The 18,786-nt window shown below is 40.9% G+C and overlaps 1 protein-coding gene across 3 annotated transcripts in view; it reads left to right on the top strand.

Annotated features, from left to right (window-relative positions):
* LOC104943220 (rho GTPase-activating protein 29-like) overlaps window positions 1-18,786 on the top strand; it is a 31,695-nt gene extending 12,909 nt beyond the window's left edge. The window contains exons 3-23 of one of the 3 annotated variants that reach the window (XM_010768560.1): window positions 2,209-2,352; window positions 5,538-5,634; window positions 5,877-5,949; window positions 6,424-6,484; window positions 6,916-7,062; window positions 8,104-8,168; window positions 8,257-8,367; window positions 8,475-8,555; window positions 9,484-9,666; window positions 10,144-10,281; window positions 10,400-10,590; window positions 11,922-12,091; window positions 12,715-12,843; window positions 13,905-14,003; window positions 14,234-14,397; window positions 14,987-15,175; window positions 15,515-15,652; window positions 15,923-16,158; window positions 16,262-16,568; window positions 16,676-16,784; window positions 16,931-18,786. In XM_010768560.1, coding sequence (XP_010766862.1) covers window positions 2,209-2,352; window positions 5,538-5,634; window positions 5,877-5,949; window positions 6,424-6,484; window positions 6,916-7,062; window positions 8,104-8,168; window positions 8,257-8,367; window positions 8,475-8,555; window positions 9,484-9,666; window positions 10,144-10,281; window positions 10,400-10,590; window positions 11,922-12,091; window positions 12,715-12,843; window positions 13,905-14,003; window positions 14,234-14,397; window positions 14,987-15,175; window positions 15,515-15,652; window positions 15,923-16,158; window positions 16,262-16,568; window positions 16,676-16,784; window positions 16,931-17,880 — 3,782 coding nt within the window. In that variant the 3' untranslated portion in view covers window positions 17,881-18,786. Of the gene's footprint in view, window positions 1-2,208; window positions 2,353-4,260; window positions 4,570-5,537; window positions 5,635-5,876; window positions 5,950-6,423; window positions 6,485-6,915; window positions 7,063-8,103; window positions 8,169-8,256; window positions 8,368-8,474; window positions 8,556-9,483; window positions 9,667-10,143; window positions 10,282-10,399; window positions 10,591-11,921; window positions 12,092-12,714; window positions 12,844-13,904; window positions 14,004-14,233; window positions 14,398-14,986; window positions 15,176-15,514; window positions 15,653-15,922; window positions 16,159-16,261; window positions 16,569-16,675; window positions 16,785-16,930 lie in introns of those variants that run through there. The other 2 variants (XM_010768562.1, XM_010768561.1) reach the window with 2 other exon arrangements.

Here is an 18,786-nt window from a genome sequence, read left to right as displayed (position 1 = left end):
GAAGGATAGAACTCTCCAGGTCCTGAAGCGTTTGGCAAGCTAGAAGCAACAGGGCATGTTGGCATGGAGTAGTTCATGTGGTAGTGGGATTGGCTGGGATCTGTTGCTTGTTTTATGTAATCATTAAGGTGTGTCCTGGGATTCCAAGCAGTCAGTTTTATCAGGTTTGTTTGCGGGGATTTCACAAGTGCTTGATGTTCACCTGGAATTGCCTAGTGACTTTACTTGCAGTGTTGTTTCCCGGAATTGCCCCTTAGTCAATCACTCAAGCTCTCAGGGTTTATGTTAAGTGGTTCATTGTTGATTTGCAGGGTGTGCTGATTGGCTGCATTGAAGTTGTCAGTAAAGTAAGGCCATTTGGCACATAATGAATGTTGTGTCTCATTCATTAAGAAAAACAGAGTCAGCCAGACTCCAATGGAGACTTGGGCCTTCTATAGCTTCTTCTTTACAGTTACTGAGTGAATTTTCTTCAGTTCTTCATACCGTGTTGTTTGATTATTGTTGTGACCTGTTGGGCAACGTCAACATGTCACTCTGTGGTCAGTTGGCTGGATTTCCGGGTCAGGACTCAGAAAAGCATTGTCACACAGTCCCACCATTATTAGCCCCACTGGCGGCACTATTTGTCCCACTCCAAAAAGAGGCCTAATGAATAAAAGGAAAAATGGGAGACAGCTAAAGTCTTTCTGATCCCCCTTCCATGAAGGGGTAATCCAGGGGTGATCGTCAGCACAAAATGTGGCTTTGACTGCCTGTTCCATTCTTTGTGTGAGTGTGTATGTGTGTGTATATATATATGTGTGTGTGTGTTTGTGTGTATCTTTGTTATTCAACCATTATTTACTCAGAAGTTAAAAGGTGATGTAGCCTACTTTTTAAATGTGGATATAATAATCACAAATAAAACATCAAAACAACCTGCCATGCAGCCTACTATGTAATTAGTGTGCTTACAGTTTAGGACAGGAACATATTTTAGTCAAATTGCTAATATTGTGTGTCTGTTTGTGTATTTTTTGAGTATGTCCCCTTTTCCTCTTGTATTAGTCATCTTTGTTAAGCGAGTCATGCTTGCTTTGTCAGAACCATTTCACAATATCTTGTAGCACTAAAAATGTTTCCATAAGTAGTAAAGAAAATACCTTCACCTTATCTCAGGTAATCATTTATATTTCCCTTTTCATTACCTCATTCCTCAACAATGTCAAGATGTTACCTGATAGCAAAGTGCATTTTGTCCCTTTTGAAATGGCCGTGACTCAATGTTAGTAAAGTCAACTCTTGTACCCAAGACCACATACCTGACATGCCATGTTTTCTCTGGTTAACTGACTAACTTACTGCTAATTGCAGAAAAAGCCATGGTAAGTTATGTTTATTTTTTGCACTGGGCTTTCAGGTCAGCACTCTTTTATGTGTAGGTTTGCTGAGTTGTGTGCAATCCCTTCAGCGTCTCTGCTTTATGGTGCAGTTGCCTAGACAGACAGTAGTCTGACATGGCTGCCATGGTCACTCTTTCAACCAACAAAGCTGGAATGTATAGAGTAATCATTTTTTTCCAGTGAGGTTGCATGATTCATGTAAAGCAGGAAGATTTTAAAAAATGGTTGGTTTTAAATCCATTTTGCTCAGGTTTAAAAGCACAAGATACTTTGCTTTGCTTCAGTGTTGAAACACTTTACAAGTCCCATAATATATGTTTGATCAGACTGAAGACACAATTCATAGCATCAAGTATTGGGAAAACCCTTTTTAAATAGCATGCTGTATAGCTTATTAAACAATGACCTGTTGCATAGAAATACTGTACAATTGATTTTTTCTAATCTTATTGTTCAAAGGTTAACAACGGATCATTTAGGAGCTGTCAATGAGATTTCAGTGTTTGATACTGTGCAGTTGTTGTGTCTGACTATCTTAAACAATAAGTGACAAGAGAGTCCTTTTGTTTTAAAGTTGTGGTGTAACCCTAAAACTACATCTAGCATTTATTTCCCCAATGGTTTGCATGTAGGGGCTTGACCTGAGTTGATGTTGTTAATGGTCCTCAGAGATTCTTTGCCTCCACAATACATCCACACTGTGCTTATTAAAACATGGAATAAATGCAACATAAATGAAAATCATTAGCATTATTACTCAGAAGTTGATTATACATCAACTGGTGTATTGTATGTTTGTAATGTAATGTTTATAACTTTTCAGAGGACCAGGACTGCCTCCATCATGCGGCGCACGAGCGTCTCGGGGAGCTGCTGCGAGTCCTGAAGGCTATTATCAGCAAACACCAGAGCCTCAACTCGGTGGACATCCTCAGTACAGCTGGAACCGTCATCGCCACGGTCAAAGGTGAGCGATGATGAGCAGATCACACACACACACACACACACACACACACACACACACACACACACACACACACACACACACACACACACACACACACACACACACACACACACACACACACACACACACACACACACACACACACACACACACACATCTTTCCTGTAAAACATACCAGCCACTCCTCCACTCTTCCTTCGGTCTGTTTTCTGTCTCTTCTTATCTAATCCCCCCTTTTTCCGTGGACGTTTTTTCTCTCCTGGACATGCAGTATTACCATGTCCTCTCTCTCACACTGTCTTTTCCAAGTCCTTAAAAGAACTTCCCAGGGAATGTTAGTGAATCTTTTTCTTAAAGCTTCAAAGCAATGCAGTCCTTCAGAAGTCACTCAAACGCTTAGAAAGCAGCAGCATGTGTTTCGAACCCCATACAGAGAGTAAGAAAATAATATTTGGGAGTCAGATACGTGATTGAAGAAGCAGAGAGAAGCGGGTGTCCTTTGTGCTTTGTCTGCCAGTCCAGAGGGAACTACGCAGAGGAATCCTATTCAATCTCATTTTCTGAGATTATGATCTGGCATGCAGGTCAATTCTTAACTTGGCCGCCACACAAGAATCCCCTGAGTATACCTCGTCTCAATTTGCATTGCAAAGAGGGGCACAGAGGGGCTCCCTAGCTCTTTGGAAAGCTTTCCCTTAAGAAGGAACAGTGACATGTTGAACAAAGAATGCCTGAAGATGCTGTGTGTATGAATGCACACCTTCAAGGTAAAAATGGAAATAAGTCCTTAAACACATGTTTGTGTGCAGACATGTATGGCATAAACAACTATTAGGTGAATGCAAATCCCGCCTTTGTCAAAGTCAACTTTAATGTCAGTTTGTGTTTACAGACAGATAAATCAATATGACGTTTCCAACAAACCTGAATGTAAAATGATACAGCAATACAGATATGTATACAAATATGTATATCCTATATACACAATCAACAGAAACATTTACACATATGCACATTGAGATAAAAAAAAAACACAACAATCAATAATAACAGTCACTTCAATATCATTTGCGCATGAACGTGAATATTTGTGTCATTCTAACATGTTGTTGTAAAATAGAGAAACAAAGGAAAATGTTTTTTTATAAGGATGTCTTAGATGTAATAGTGGTTCTATCGATGCCTTTGATTTGGTGAAAAGATTCTCAGAAGTTAAGATTCATGGTTTTCAGCCTTTTTTAAATATTCTTATTAATTGACTGGTTTAAGGACACCGTTGAAAGTGCTATGTCTAAAGAAGTTTCTTCTCATAATAATGTGCAGTGAAGCAATGTTACTGTCCACTAGATGGCCAGAATTGCTCACTTCTATTCTTGACCCTCACACAGTGACAATGTGATATCAGCTGTGCACACCATCATTAGTCACTACCATAACAAAGCTGCTGATTTTACACAACATGTTGTTATGCTGTCATCAATGAAGGACAGTCATTTGATCAGGAGGTTTTGTTTTGTTCTGACGGTGATTTTAATGCTAAACATTTTGAATCATCTGACTCATAAACACTTGATTAAATAGTTGTTCATACAGAGTTTGACCACTTGATTCTACGATAACACACCCTGGGACACTTCATATCAATTCGTAAGTGTAGTCCTCCATCCTAGAATGATTCTTTATCTGAAGAAAGGTTCCTCCTATACCTGAGTTCTTCATGGACCTGACGAGGGTTTCAAGAGTGTTGTGCTTTTCCATTGAAACAATACCATTTTTCCACGATGATGTAACTTCCACGATTGGACCACTGGTTGGGGCCTGAGCGAGTCGTGGCATTGTATTCCAGCAAGCCTCAGGATGTCCTGTTGGGGGTAGGGGTTGGACAGAAGAGGAGATGCACCAGCACAAGAGAGCTCTGTGATTTGAATAGTGGTCGCTACAGTAGCTGTCCTGGGATTGAAAGAGGCTCCCAGGGCCCCATGGACATTGGACCCCTTTTTGGATCCCTTTTTTGACATCTTTCTGGCAGAATCCTAAAACTTCCTGTGACTGTGACTGAGAGAAGAATACGTTTACGTTGGACTTCTTTTTGTCGAGTTACTTTTTTACTGGTGGCATCTTTTGGGTGTTTGGACAGAAAAGTCACCTCTCAGTAGGGTCTACTGTTGAGTTAACAAGACAGCTAAGCTTTAACAGAAGACATTAGGAAGTTGGGAGGTGGGTAATTGGTAGTTTGTCAATTTTTGCCACAGTATACTTTTTAAGACAACTCGTTCCTCGAGATCTTAAAGCCACTGAGGAAGAATCTTAGTATTTGTTAGGCGTTGGTAGTTGGGTGCTTTTCAACTTTCAAGGACTTGGCTAAAGATGTATGGTTGTAAGCGCAGATACTGTTTAAAGTGTACATCAAAGATTTAAGAAAGTATTCAAGACAAGTTGAAGGTTTACTCTTCCCAGCTTGAGGTTTTTAAGATTCACAAAAATAAACATTTAAAAAATAGTCTATGCTTAGCTTAATGAAAAATAGCTTAAGACAGCAGATTATCTATTTAAAATGTCTGCCCTGTGAGTCTTTGAACTTGAGAAATCCCCATTGTTCTAATGGAAAGGAAAGACTGAGGAAATCATGGAGGCAGCGGAATGGTCTGTGACATCACTGATTTATTGCTTGGAGTTTAGGCCGATTTTCTGAGCATCTCTCTCCGAGTTTATTTTCTATTTGCTCAGTCAGGACAGGAAGTTTATTGTGAAGACTGATTACAGCCGTATTTACACTGGTGTTTTCCCCCTTTCTGTCCTCACTCATTACTGTGTTTAGACTTAAAGCAGGAAACTACTGCCTTTGCAGATTACAGCCAAATATATACACTTGCAGTCTTTGCTTATCTGTTCTGATTTTAAGTTACAAAGTTGTTTTTGGATGTCTGCAAGGGGCTTTTTACATTTTAAATGTCTGCACATTTGAGAATTGACTTAGCTCCCAGTGTTTTGAAGAGCACAGCATGACTCGAGTCTAGAGACATTTTCACTGACTCAATACTTGACTCATACACACAGGACGATGAGTCATACCATGCAGATCATTCCTTAATCACAGCTACATCAATGGTGCTAGTGCAGGATGTCTCCACAATAATGGGTTTAGGTTTGCTCCTACTCAATCCTACTTATTCACTTCTTGACAGGGGTGAACTTTAAGGAGGTGAATGACGAGAACAAACAGAAGCTTTTCGGAGAGATCTACACTGCTATCGACACATTGGCGTTCACATTTGGCAATGTGTAAGTATAATGCTATAACTGATATGTCCACTATCTTACACACACGGCTTACCACAAAGCTTGACCCATGCTGGAGAATACAACTTTGTACATCTTGGCCTTTGCTGCATTTAATTAGACCATTATTTAAGTTATCTGTCTTGTGCTAGTTAGTAACATTAACATATTCCTTGATGTTTTCTCTGATCAATTTCCACTTTTTCCAATCCAGTTTATTCATTTGTGTTTCTGTTTTCCTGCAGAGTGTCTGACTTCCTTATGGGAGATGTAGAGAATGGATCAGTGTTGGGGCTCCCCCTAACTAAAAGAAGCAGGGTAAGAAAAGTACAATATCTATGTTGTGTTTTGTCCATCAGCCCCAAACAAATGGCATCAAATTGGAACTAACCACCTTTGAGAACTCCACTAGGCATCACAAATCAAAGGGCTGGTATTGGTATTATTTATGTAGCCACCATACTTTAAAAATAAATGTATGGTTAGTCTGTACCATACTTAAGCGCCAGGATGTTGCCTTCATCCCCTGAAAACGATATGTTCAAAATTACCCAGCAGAGTTCAGGGGTTAAGTGAGCGCTTGCTGGTTGACGCATGTTCCCAAAATGGTTCCTGCAAATGATTAATTGATGCTATGATTTGCTGTTTTCCGGTTGAAGATTTCAAAACAGCTCTAAAGAGGAAGTCAAGGATCCGATAAGGCATGCTTCGAGTAGCAATGCCTACTGTGCTTTAAGTTGGAAATTCCTCCTTCCCATTGTGGATTATTTTTTGAATCTGTCTGTTTTTCAGTCTTTTGAGAACCTCTCCGTGGAATCTGGAGGATCCGGTCCTGAGAAAGATGATACGCCAGGTAAGACGGTTCTCTCTAACACACAGCTACTGTGCTCTGGTGCTGCTCGGTGAAAGTGTGAGGGGAAAGTTATCCTGCCAGGATTTTAGGAATAAAACTAATTTACAAATCAATCTCAGCTGATCTACTGTGTTGCTGTGCTACTGCCATTGTAGGGTTATCTTAGGTAAGAGCATAACTTGCTTTAAAGCTTTGATTACCCGTCATCCCACCTCAACAACTTATTAATACATCCAGCAATTAGTCTACTGTCAGCATTACCTATCCTCAAATGGTATTAGCTAATACCCAAGGGTCAGCGTGGGCTTTTCTCCTGACTCACAGCCACAGATGTTAGCTTACGTTTGTAGCACGTCCAGCAGGGGTGATTAGCCTGATGCTTGGGGGTTGTTTGATCGCTGACAGTCATATTTAATTAACATTTTTTACAGGGCTGTCTCCGCCAGTCCGGGCAGAAGAAGTGGACAGGACACTGCAACGACAGGACAGCGGGGTGGAGTCAGCGCTGCTCTACGCCAAGGCCTGGTCCAAGTACACCAAAGAGCTGCTGGCGTGGGTGGAGAAGCGCCTCACTATGGGTGAGTTGTGGTACAGCAGCACTTCTGACATGTAGGGGAGGAAGCACATTATTAGCACCTATCACACTGACAAAAGTCAGCTGTCAGGTCTTCAGTGTCATGGACCACTTAACTTGAGTACTTCCTTACATACTTGTGGTTAGTCATGTTGAGGAATCCTAATGAGATGTTTTTGTTATACTGGTCATGCACATTGTTTGTCTTAAAAAGCAACTAAGGTTGTTCATTCTTATGACTAATTGAAACAATGATTGTTAGATTGTTTTAATGATGTCCTCCAGATATTTTGAAACGCTTAAATCAAAATCAGTCAAAAATCATTTGTGAACAAGACAATCAAATGTTTTTAATGTCAGTTTCCATGTATTACTTATGTACACTTATTGAACAAAAACGTTCGAATTTATGTCAAGTACAATTTAATTTCGTTTACATTTAGTTTCCTTATGTATTTTCTTTTGGCTTCGTTGACCAGTTCTAGTTTTAGTATTTTTTTTGAAGCTTTGTTCAGGTTGAAATAGGATTTATTTGATTCTTTTCATGGTTCATTTATGTAAACATAGCTGACCTGGGATAGAGGGTGGCTAAACATTTCCTAAATAAGTCTAAAATGCTGTGCTTAGGATTAATTAGAGCGCCTGTTTCCTGAACATTTAGTTCTCAAACACCTGATCTGAACTTAAAACAATGAAGTCTTATACAGGCTCAAGGTTGAGTGTGCGGTGTGAAAGCTTTTGTTTGGCGATCTGGTTAATGAATGGTTCCAGTCAACACAGTGACACAAAGCACTTAGTCAAGCTGTACAGTACATTTGTTATCAGGCAAACATACATGCTGACTGTTTAACACATTTACTTTGGTTAATGCTTTATCTACTGATTCATTTGATAGATTTCTCCCATGACTCAAGGACATTGTGTGATTTAATCAGAAAATGCTTAAATTGTTTTTAGTTACTGTTGTTTTTATTTAAGATTGAACAGCTGATACACTGAGAGCACTGTATGTAGTATATTTAACCGAGGTTTTGTCTATTTTCAGATATTGAGTGTGCAAAGAGTTGTGCCAAAATGGCCGAATCTGCCAAGACGCTTGCGAGTCAACAGGTGAGTAGATGTTGCAGCTCACAGAAAATCTGCTGCCACTTTTTGGCTGTAAGGGATTGACAATAAAACGTTCTCCTTCTCATTTAAGGAATTCATGCCCTTCCGTGAGATCTACACGACCGCTTTCAAAAATGACATTGAATACAGCCAGCTGGTACTTCACACCGCAGCAGTACTCCAAAGCAACAAATTCATACAGGTAATGCATCTGAGCAAAAGATGCACTTCTTTACTGAGACTTCCCTTGAATAATGGAGACAAGAGGACTGACTGTGTGTGGTGTGGGGATTATTCATTTCTTTCCAGCCTCTCCAAGCCAGAAAGAATGAGCTGGACAAACTACGAAAAGAGGTCAAGGAGCAGTGGCAAAGAGAGCAAAAGAAAATGGTGAGTCTATTGCCAGAAAGGCTGCATTCTGTAGAGGGCCACACAAACATGCACACAGAATCTAAAGATGTTTTACTGACTTGGGGCCTCGGTTCAAGGGTGCTCTTGAAATGCCTAAGCTTAATATATGCATACAAAGTAAAACAAAGGTTTTTTTTGGCAAAAAAAATTATATTGCGCTCACTATCCAGGACAATAATTATTTTTGACAGAAAAATAATGTGTAACTAATCTAATAACACGAAACACCCCAAAAGTAAATGATACGTAATTTATAAATCAATTCATAATTAACAATTATTCAATATTAAAGGTGGGGTAGGTAAGTTTGAGAAACCGGCTCGAGATACACTCTTCGTTATATTCCATGGAATACTCTTAACATCCCGATAGCAATGAATATCTGAAGTGCTTTGATAAGAAATCCATAACAAAATGTCCTCTGTGGAAGCCGTAATACTGTAAAAAGCACGACCAATCATTTAAAATAACTGGATGGCCTACCTGCCTGTCAGCCTTCCATCTGTGCACAAACTTATCTCGTGCCCTCATTGGTCATGCGTTGGTGGTCATGCGTTCGTGTGTGTTGGAGGAGGGGCTCTGTAAGGAAGTGGCAGATTTTTTCCGGCTGTGTATTTTCAAATTCTACCGCACTCGAGCTGGTTTCTCAAAATTACCTACCCCACCTTTAAGTTCCAATAGATAAGCTTCCACATCTTGGAATATTCTACTACAATGGTTATAAAGTAATTATTTCATATTAGGATTGAATAATTTGTGTTGGCATTGTTGGACTGATAGTAGTGTTCAGATGTTTTGTGAGAAATAAAATAAAATAAAGATTACAAGGTCACAGTAATCAGTGTTTGTCTTGTACACACTGTATGTTTGTCTGTGTACTAAGAACTAAATGTGTGCGTGTCTACAGAATGAGGCAGACAGTGCTCTGAGGAAGGCACGGCTGCTGCAGGCCCAGCGGCATGAAGAGTACGAGAAGGCCAAGGTGTCCACCAGCCGCCTGGAGGAGGAGCACATCTTAGGAGGAGGAGGAGCAGCAACAGCCAAACCGCTGGAGAAGAGGCGCAGGCTGGAGGAGGAGGCCCTGCAGAAGGTACGTCCCCTCTGCTGTTGGGCCTGTAGCGCTTTTTTAGTAGTGCATCATATATTTCTGTTGGCCTTCATATTAGGTGTTTCTTTTTTAAAGTACTAAACACTCCTGGGTTCCTATACTTTGTGGACATTTATTGGACTTTGAAAGTAATGAAAGACAGAGAAAGCGGAGAGGCATACATAGTATTCTGGGCCAGAATCAAAAATGTATAGCATGGCCACAAAGCAGGCTCTCTAGTTGCGCTATTCAACGTGCACACTGTCAATGAAACTGTAACTTGCTTTTGTAAATGCCAAAAAACAACACAGGAATCCAGTGAACACAAATGGCAATCATTATGTTCAGCAAATAATTATGGTTCATCAACATCAGACCAAGTGGCTTAAAGCAGTTGTAACTAAACTTAATCCAGGTTTAAATCATGTTATTGTGATCAATCAGATAGAGAAATTAATTTGTTCCCTTTTTTTTCTTCAGGCGGAGGAAGCAAGGGAGCACTGCAAAGCGTGTCAGATTGATGTCGGGGACAAGAGAGTCGATCTGGCCAACAACAAGAGTGAGATCATCACTCAGATACGAGAGGTGGTCTCCCAGTGCGACCTCACCCTCAAGGCTGTAAGTTCTATTCTACTCGTTCATTTAAAATGTGGACCCACTTAAATAACAGAAATAAAGTATTGTGTCTTAAACTGATCAGGATTCCCAGCTTCATGTCGCTCGTTCCTTGTTTCAGATGACGGTCAATTGGTTCCAGCTTCAGCAAGCCCAGGTGGTATCTCTGCCTGTGAACCACCAGAGTCTGTGTGAAAACGCCAAACTTTACGAGCCTGGCCAACGCTATATCGACTTTGTCAGGAGTCTACCCACTGATGGGCCTCGTCTGGAGTCCCACTCGTTTGATTCAGCGGGCACACAAAACACAGGGTGAGACATCTATTTCTTTGCCATTACATTTATATTTCTCATCAATTTGAACAGATTTCAGTCCCTCCACATGTACTGTTTTTTTATTTTATTATATCAACAGTCTAAAGCTTGCTTCATAGGGGTCTGTTGGAACATTTTTATTTATGGTAAACAAATAGTTGTTGATGCAGGGAAATTGAGTAACTGTAATAGTCTTTGCTACTGTTGGACTTCAGTGGTGAGCGGTGGAGTGATTGAGTGAGAAAGCTTGTTTTGGAAAGCTTAAAACAATTGGCTTCCTGCGGAAATGACTGTGGTCACGGGAGAGAGGAGCTGGGGCAGTGGGCTTACAACCAGTTACACTTCACCTCTGCGAAGGATTTAATAGAAATCTATAGTGTTTCTGACTAAGAAACTTTCAAATTTGAGTAATCTTTAGTAAGTTATTGGGAATGCTTTGGTCAGAAAACGCTGGTTTTATTGATGAGAATGTTTTGTTGACACAGATTTGCACTCGCACACACCCGCGCAGACAGATGGAAATAAAAGAGTACTTTGTTCTTCTTCAGACCCCCCCCCCAACCGTGGTTCGTCTGATTCCTCTGATCAAAAGAATTCAGCTTGGTAGAGAGGAAATGAAACTCAGGGACACACACATGCTCACATACATCCTCAGCATTGGCTTTCAAAAGGTTAAATATAGCCTGCTGAGCCCCATACTTTATATTGTGAGATACTAAGGATACTTTTGTTAACAATGGTTGGCACGGGTTGCAATTAGGATATTTACAAGTCTTTCAGTTAATCATCGTGAAACTCAAATGATTTGCTCTCTTTGATGATGACGTTGGTTGGGCTGATCTCATGATTATTCAAGTATCTGTTAAGTCCTGATGGAATTGGGAGATATTCTTATCATGATGAAGTACAGATACAGATATCATTGAAAAACAAATGTTATTGTTAGATATACATCTCACTGTGTAACGGAAAACAGGAAGAAATCCAATCTTATTGAGGGTTCTCCTTATTCTTGCGAATTTATGTTATTTGTTTGAGTGTACCCTTATCCAAATTTAGTATTTAAAGATAAAAAGGCTTTTGGAGACATTTCGTTTTTGGCTGTGTAGATAGTGGACTTTGCTTGAATCAAATAGATTTGTATTATGAGTAATAATCCAACTGAACATGAAGAACATCTCAACTAAAAGCTGAGGGTTTTAGGATTATATGAAACTGCTTAATAATCTATTCAGATATCTATATCAGTTAACATCCTGATCAATGATGTTACTCTGGAAAACCTTCAGTTACAATCATTATTTTTATTCTGTTATTTTTCTCCCTAGGATGCTTTTCACCAAGCGCTCGCTGAGTGGCAGCCATTCGTCCCACAGTAACCTGTCTCAGGTATCTGTGACCTCTGACATCATTGGCGCAGATGAAGTAGAAAGTCCCATCTCTTCCCAACATGCCAAGATTGCAGAAAGGCGCTCCAACAGCAGCACTGATATCCAAGGTACGCAGGTTAACATTAAGCCTACAGGTTTTTAATACTTTTTTAGTATGGGCAAAAGATTTCATTGTGCAGCACATCAAGATAATAACTCCTACATTATCACTACCCTCAGCACTACAAGATGTTGGGGAGCAAATATAAAAGACAGCTAGCTTTGTGGTATCCCCCTTTGTTTTTGTTTTCCTTTGTAAGTTGGATCTTTTTTGGCAGCACTAGGCTAATAATTGCATTTAGGCCCATTAAGGGGAAAAGAGCAGTAGCCCAATAAATAAAATCAAGTAAAGGTTGATGAGTGTCAATTGGCTTTTACACTCTACAGTTTTGTTGTATTTGCATATGTATGTAAATGTGTTGCAGGGTTTCCCACACATAGACTTTACTTGGGCGGGCCGCCCAGTTATAGTAACGTCCGCCAAAGTATATAGCGCGACCCATTTAGGTTGAATCTTTTGTTATCCGTCCGCGAGCACAACGCCATCTGCGATCGATTAACTACCCCTCCTGTTCGTTCCGTTATCGCGTGAAAGGGTCTGCTTTATGCGCTCCGCAGTAACTCCGGCCCCGGCGAACAGTTCATGAGCAACTTCAAATTGTAATATGTTTTTATTATTTTTATTAATCAGCTCTGCGGATTCAGGCCTCATTTCGTCCTTGGGCCTCAGCCAGTCAGGGTGGAGGGATGTGCAGTGACTCAGAGAGTGCTGGAGGGAGCAGCGAGTCCCGGTCCATGGACTCCCCCACTGCAAGCCCAGGTACGGCCCGTCAGGAAACCATCCCCAGTTCAAGAGTTCATTACCCACACCCAGTCATTTAATGAATTAACTGATTTGGTTTCGTGTTATCATGAAATAACAAGACATTTCCTGTCAGGCTGTTATGATTGCTACCCAGCCAAGAAAGCCAAGATGTTTCGCAACACCTTGTTCAGGTGTACCAGTCTTCTGTCAATGACAAAGAAACCACACATTGCAGAAGGTATAAGGAGAGGCATTCCTCAGCGCTGACTATCTTAACTGCCTGCGGGGCTTGCAGACGTTTCTTTTCTATGGACTTGATGTTCAACCAACTTCATTGTTGTGTTATCGTAGAATCAAGTGGCCTAGCAACCTCTGACACTGGTGCCTCTTGTTGAACATTATGCAGCTCTATGGGTCCACAGGAAAAACAAACACATTAGTGTTGGTGCAGGTTTATTTTTCTTCTGTTACTCTGCAACAATACATGTGTCATAGTGTAATTTCCCAAAACGTCCTTCCTAAACGTAAGGATGTGGCAGATCTCCTCCGGCATTTAAACAAACCCTGTTTATCCTTTCTCCTATTGATGTGTGCCACTGATGGACAGTTTACCAGAAAGATCCGTGCTATCCTTGGTTAGGGGTGGAAGGTATGTTGTCAATACCATAATAGCAATACAATTAGTCATGTTAATCTAAAGTACCCCTACTCACCAACCATACATACAACCCCCAGAGTGTAAACGGCGTCACAGTTAATCCCTGATGAGCCTATTTACTAGGACCATCAAAAAATCGACAACATTATTTTAACGATGGGGCGGTTTAAAAACAACTCAAGAGTCGATGGAGGTGCTAATCACCCACAATCCCCTATCTGATTATCACTGACATGAAGTTGGCCACACCTTTTTATGTGGCGCTTTAAATTCAGGAAGTTGTCCGGTCCAGGGTTCAGTTCTGCTCAGTCCCACCACTGTAACACACACCTCACAGGAAACACAACAAGGAGAATTAAATCTAATTGGCTTGATTAGAAGATGTGGACTTACTGGTGTGTGATGCCTTACTGCTCAGGAGACTTCAAGAGGAGATTACCCAGAACCCCCTCCACCGGCACCATGTCGTCTGCTGATGACCTGGATGAGAGGGAGCCTCCTTCACCCTCTGATAACGGTGAGTCAACTACTTGAACATTAGATACAATCATCCACTGATTTTCTATATTTTTGTCTCTTTGTTCATTATTTGATTAGATTACATTTTGGGAAATTATCTAATCTAATTCTTGAGAAAATCTTCAAAATTATACTACATAATGTTTACCTTTTTCCAACAGTATTAACGTAAAAGTATTTTTTTTGCATTTTCCTTTAATTCCTTCTTTCTGTCTCTCCACTCTGCAGGTTTAAGTGAGATGATAATCGAAACAGCCAGCTCCCCAGGTCCCTTCAGAAACACCCAGATGTCCAAAGCTGCCCAAAGTCACAAGCTGAGGAAGCTTAGAGCGCCATCCAAGTGTCGTGAGTGTGACAGCCTGGTGGTGTTTCAAGGAGCCGAGTGTGAGGAGGTAACCCTGGTTTCTTTTCTTCACATTTAGTTTAAGAACTAATAGAACAAAATGCCATCGAAGAGCCTCTATTTGGACCTTCACTAATTGTAGTGATTCCACAACATTCAGAGTATTACAAGTTCTATATTAACATTGCCAACGTTTCACAACGGCATCTTTGTCACTCATGGTGAGCAAAAAATCTAACAAAAAAAGAAAGACCTCAGCTTCCCTCTCGTCACAGACCAAATCCACCAACTGGTCTCAGTGGGGAACGGGCTGTGGAAACTGAAGACCTTTTGTTCGTCTTCACACAGTCTCCTGCGCCCTGTGTTTATTTTAGATCCAGTTTCTTTCCATATTTATTAAATCCAACAGTCATACAAAAAAAATAACACAACGTTTTAAGTTTTTAAGGTTATGTAATGATGGCAGTAAACACATTGACATTGGCATCTTTCCATGGCATTGGTTCCAAGGGTTACAAAACATGAAGCATTCCTTTTAGTTTTTTTAAAGAAGTAGCCAAAACTATCCTATGTTGATCCCTGTCTTTACATTTGTTTGTGTGTAAAAAAAACTGACATACTTCTCAACATTGTTTCAGTGTTCGCTAGCCTGCCATAAGAAATGCCTGGAAACCCTGGCCATCCAGTGTGGCCATAAGAAGCTCCAGGGGAAGCTCCACCTCTTTGGCATCGACTTCACGCAGGCAGCCATGAACAGTCAAGATGGAGTCCCCTTTATCTTACGGAAGTGTACGTCCGAAATCGAGAACAGAGCACTCAACATTAAGGTACTTTCAGTCAAATATGAGAGAGAACAGTTCATGCTACTATTGCTCACATTTAAATCCTGTTTTAGGCTCTAATGCGTTTATATTTCCACTCAAAATATTCAGATTTAAGAAAAAATCCGCCGTAAATATAATTTAACCTCATTGCAAGTCATTTTGTAAATTCTATGACCCCCATTACATTTGTTGTCCTAAAGTTTGCATGTATTTACTGCATGATGTTTAGATTACTGTTGTAACCTGTTGATATTCTGCGGCAGTGATTACCCTGTTTTTCATCATGTTGATCATGCATCTAATTTTCCTGTGTTAAATGTGTTTTGGTTTTGTGCTCTGAAGGGTATCTACAGAGTGAATGGTGCCAAATCCCGGGTAGAGAAGCTTTGCCAGGCATTTGAGAATGGCAAGGACCTGGTGGAGCTCTCGGAGCTTTATCCCCACGACATTAGCAACGTACTCAAACTCTACCTGAGACAGGTTGGCTGTTTTTAAAACACTTTTTCCTGGGTATGGGTATTGTTCATTATATTGCTAAAAGTGTGCTCTGCATAACAAAGCCACTGCTGTGCTATTTATTTATCTAAGTTTATTTGTGGTACAACTCCCACCTCTCTTCCCTGTGGTGCTTATCTCATTTCTAATTCTGTCCCACTTTTCTATCTACCTCCATTTTTCAGTTGCCTATGTTTATTATGAACTTCCTGCTTTCATTTGTTTTTATGGTTATTTTTCCCCTTCCCTATGCAGCTCCCAGAGCCTCTCATCCTGTTCCGCTATTATAATGACTTTATCAGTTTGGCCAAGGAGAGCCAGGGTATTATTGTGGAGGAACTGGAGGCTTTTCGGCTCAGTCCAACCCCGGTGACCCAGCCCCAGGTCAGCGTGGACCTGAACCGGATCCTCTTCAAGATCAAAGACCTGCTGAGGCATCTGCCACCAGCTCATTACAAGACACTGCAGTTCCTCATAGAACATCTGCACCGGTATGGCGTTCAAATAACCAATAATATACATTTCTGCATTTATTAAATTGGTGATTTTACAAGTAGAGATGTGACTCTAAGCAATACTCTTTCCTCTCTCCAGGGTCACAGAGCAATCGGATGAGAATAAGATGACGGCAAGTAACCTGGGGATCATCTTTGGCCCAACACTCATCAAACCAAGGCAGGCCGCCGATGCCGAAGTTTCCCTTTCCTCTCTGGTGGATTATCCGTATCAGGCGCTCATTGTGGAGCTCCTGATCAGACACTACCAGATGATCTTTGACACCCCCCTCAGTCCACTGAGTCGGACCTCGCCTATAGAGATTGATGGCCCAAACCGCCTCACGCACCAGGAGAAGGAGCAGCAGCTGAGCAGGCACTCAAGGTCGCTGGGAGACATTAAGGAGGTAATTAGGAAACAGTCGTACAGCATGTATTAAGATTTAACATCAATACCACACACAGCTAACTCTTTTGGTTTCGAAACTCATTCTTCTCTATTTTGCTATTATAGCAGAGCTTGAAGGTGTATAAGAGGCATTCTTCCATCATTCCTTCTTCCCACCTACTGGCTGAGGTTGAGGAGAACACGCCAAGCTTCAATGGAAGCGACTTTGAACCTGGTAAGTGTTGTTACAAACCAATAGAAAGCATTACAATTCTGCCAAAATTACTGCACAGTTCAAATCTTTCTCTGGCTGCCTTTTCTTCAGTCCACTACACATTAGTTGATCAATGTTTAACTTCTTGTCATTCTCTCTGTTTAAAGTTGATGAAGTGGATTTTGAGGGCTTCAGTGAGGGTTTGTCTCCGAGCTCCCCAGAGACCCCGAAACTCGGCGAGAGAGGCCTCTGTCGTTCTCAGCACGTCGCCCAGGCCAGGGTCCAGCTCCGACAGCCTCGCAACAAACTCTCCTCACGGCCAGTGAGCCTGCCAGCTGAACGGATACTCAACCGAGGCCAAGTAGATGAGAAAAACACCCGGAACAGCACTGACCACGAGGACAGGAAAGGAGGACGTTTTGACCAGTCCATCGAAGAGGTTGACGAAACTGAGAACACAAAATTGCGGGTTGGCACACACTACCGGGGTACATTTATTGACACCCAGACGTTACGCAGGACATGGGACAAGCAGTACAAACATGATCTCGCCTCCAAAACTGTCAGAATTGTGGCCAGTTTGCCCACAGAGGGTACAGCACTGGATGCCAGCAACGTATCAGCTTCTGTGCCCAACTCATCTTTATCCCTTGGGAGCACTGTTTTCACTGATAGACCTTTCACTGTTGCAGTGCGACCCAATAGGATTTTAAGAAGGGAGGACAATGTAATAAAGTTTAACCCTGTCGCAACAACTTTCAGGGCTCCAAGAACTCTGCAGCCTCCCCCAGGGACTTTCTACAAGCCCCCATCAGGGAGCAAATCTAAAGAGGTAAAGAACTGTACACTACCTAACAGCGCAGAGGAAGAAGATGAGGATGAGGAGGATCAGGAGGAGGAGGAGGATGATGATGATGAGGAGGAGGAGGAGTTGGGGATTGAGATAGAGGTTTCTGTGGATGAGCCTCTTGAGGAAGACGATGAGGCAGAGCAGGCAGCCATGTCTTCCAGCTCTAGCCCTGAGGAACTGGACTCAAACCAGGCCAAACCAGTATACCAGAGACTAAGGCCAAGACGCCTCCAAGAGGTAGAACATCGAGAGGCTCATTTCGTGTGATCATCTTAGAGTCAGGGGCTAGCAGAGATCAAAACAAGAGTGCTCAAATGACAATTTCCACATGATTGTGAGCACGGTTTGAACAATTCAAAGTTCTGTTGGTTCTTAAAAGACAAACGAGATGCACTTAAAATGCTGTATATTTGATTCACCAATATTTCATTCACCAATCACTTGCTCAGTACACTCTGGCACCTGGTCAGAATATTTATAATTATTTTTTTAAACTGTGCAATTCCATGTTTATTTGAATATTTTGTACCACATTCTTACAGGATCACTATGTATGTTATATACCAAAAAAATATGTTTGAATCGTTACAATAGTGCATTTAGCCAGAACACTGAAAAAAAAGTTTGATGCACTTATCAATACTTGTTGTGTTTCGACCTACTGTGAGTCAGAATGTTTTAAACTGTTACATTTAGGTTAAAATTAATCATTTTGCTAAAAATGTATGTATATAATGAGCTTTTGTTACATGCTGTACTGGGTATCTGCATTGTCATTTGCTAATGTTATGAAGCACCAGTTGCAAGGGCATACATCCACTTGTTTTTATACCGTTGAACTTGTAAGGTGTCAACTTACACTGACCTGAAAAGCTTTTGGAAATGCCAATGGATTGTATGGTGGCATTGTCTTTCTTATTTTTGATATAACATGACTTTTCCTAATAGCCAAAGCTGTTACTCTTTTTACAACTGCATTAGTTTTATCAATAACCCAGATCTTACAAGTTTTTTGTAAGTAATAGGAAGTGCATCATTTATTTAAATGGTATCTGTTTTGCATGGTAATGTACAAGGTTGACAAAATGTTCAAAAGTTCAGTGTAAAAGAACAGGTACATGAAAACAAACCCTTTTGTAACTTATTAAAATATATTTGACAACTTCCAATTGA

Source organism: Notothenia coriiceps, unplaced genomic scaffold (assembly GCF_000735185.1).
Source record: "Notothenia coriiceps isolate Sejong01 unplaced genomic scaffold, NC01 NC01_scaffold00005788, whole genome shotgun sequence".
Taxonomy (NCBI): Eukaryota; Metazoa; Chordata; class Actinopteri; order Perciformes; family Nototheniidae; genus Notothenia; species Notothenia coriiceps.
The sequence above is the reverse complement of the archived record's forward strand: the minus strand, read 5'-3'. Positions and strand labels throughout refer to the sequence as shown.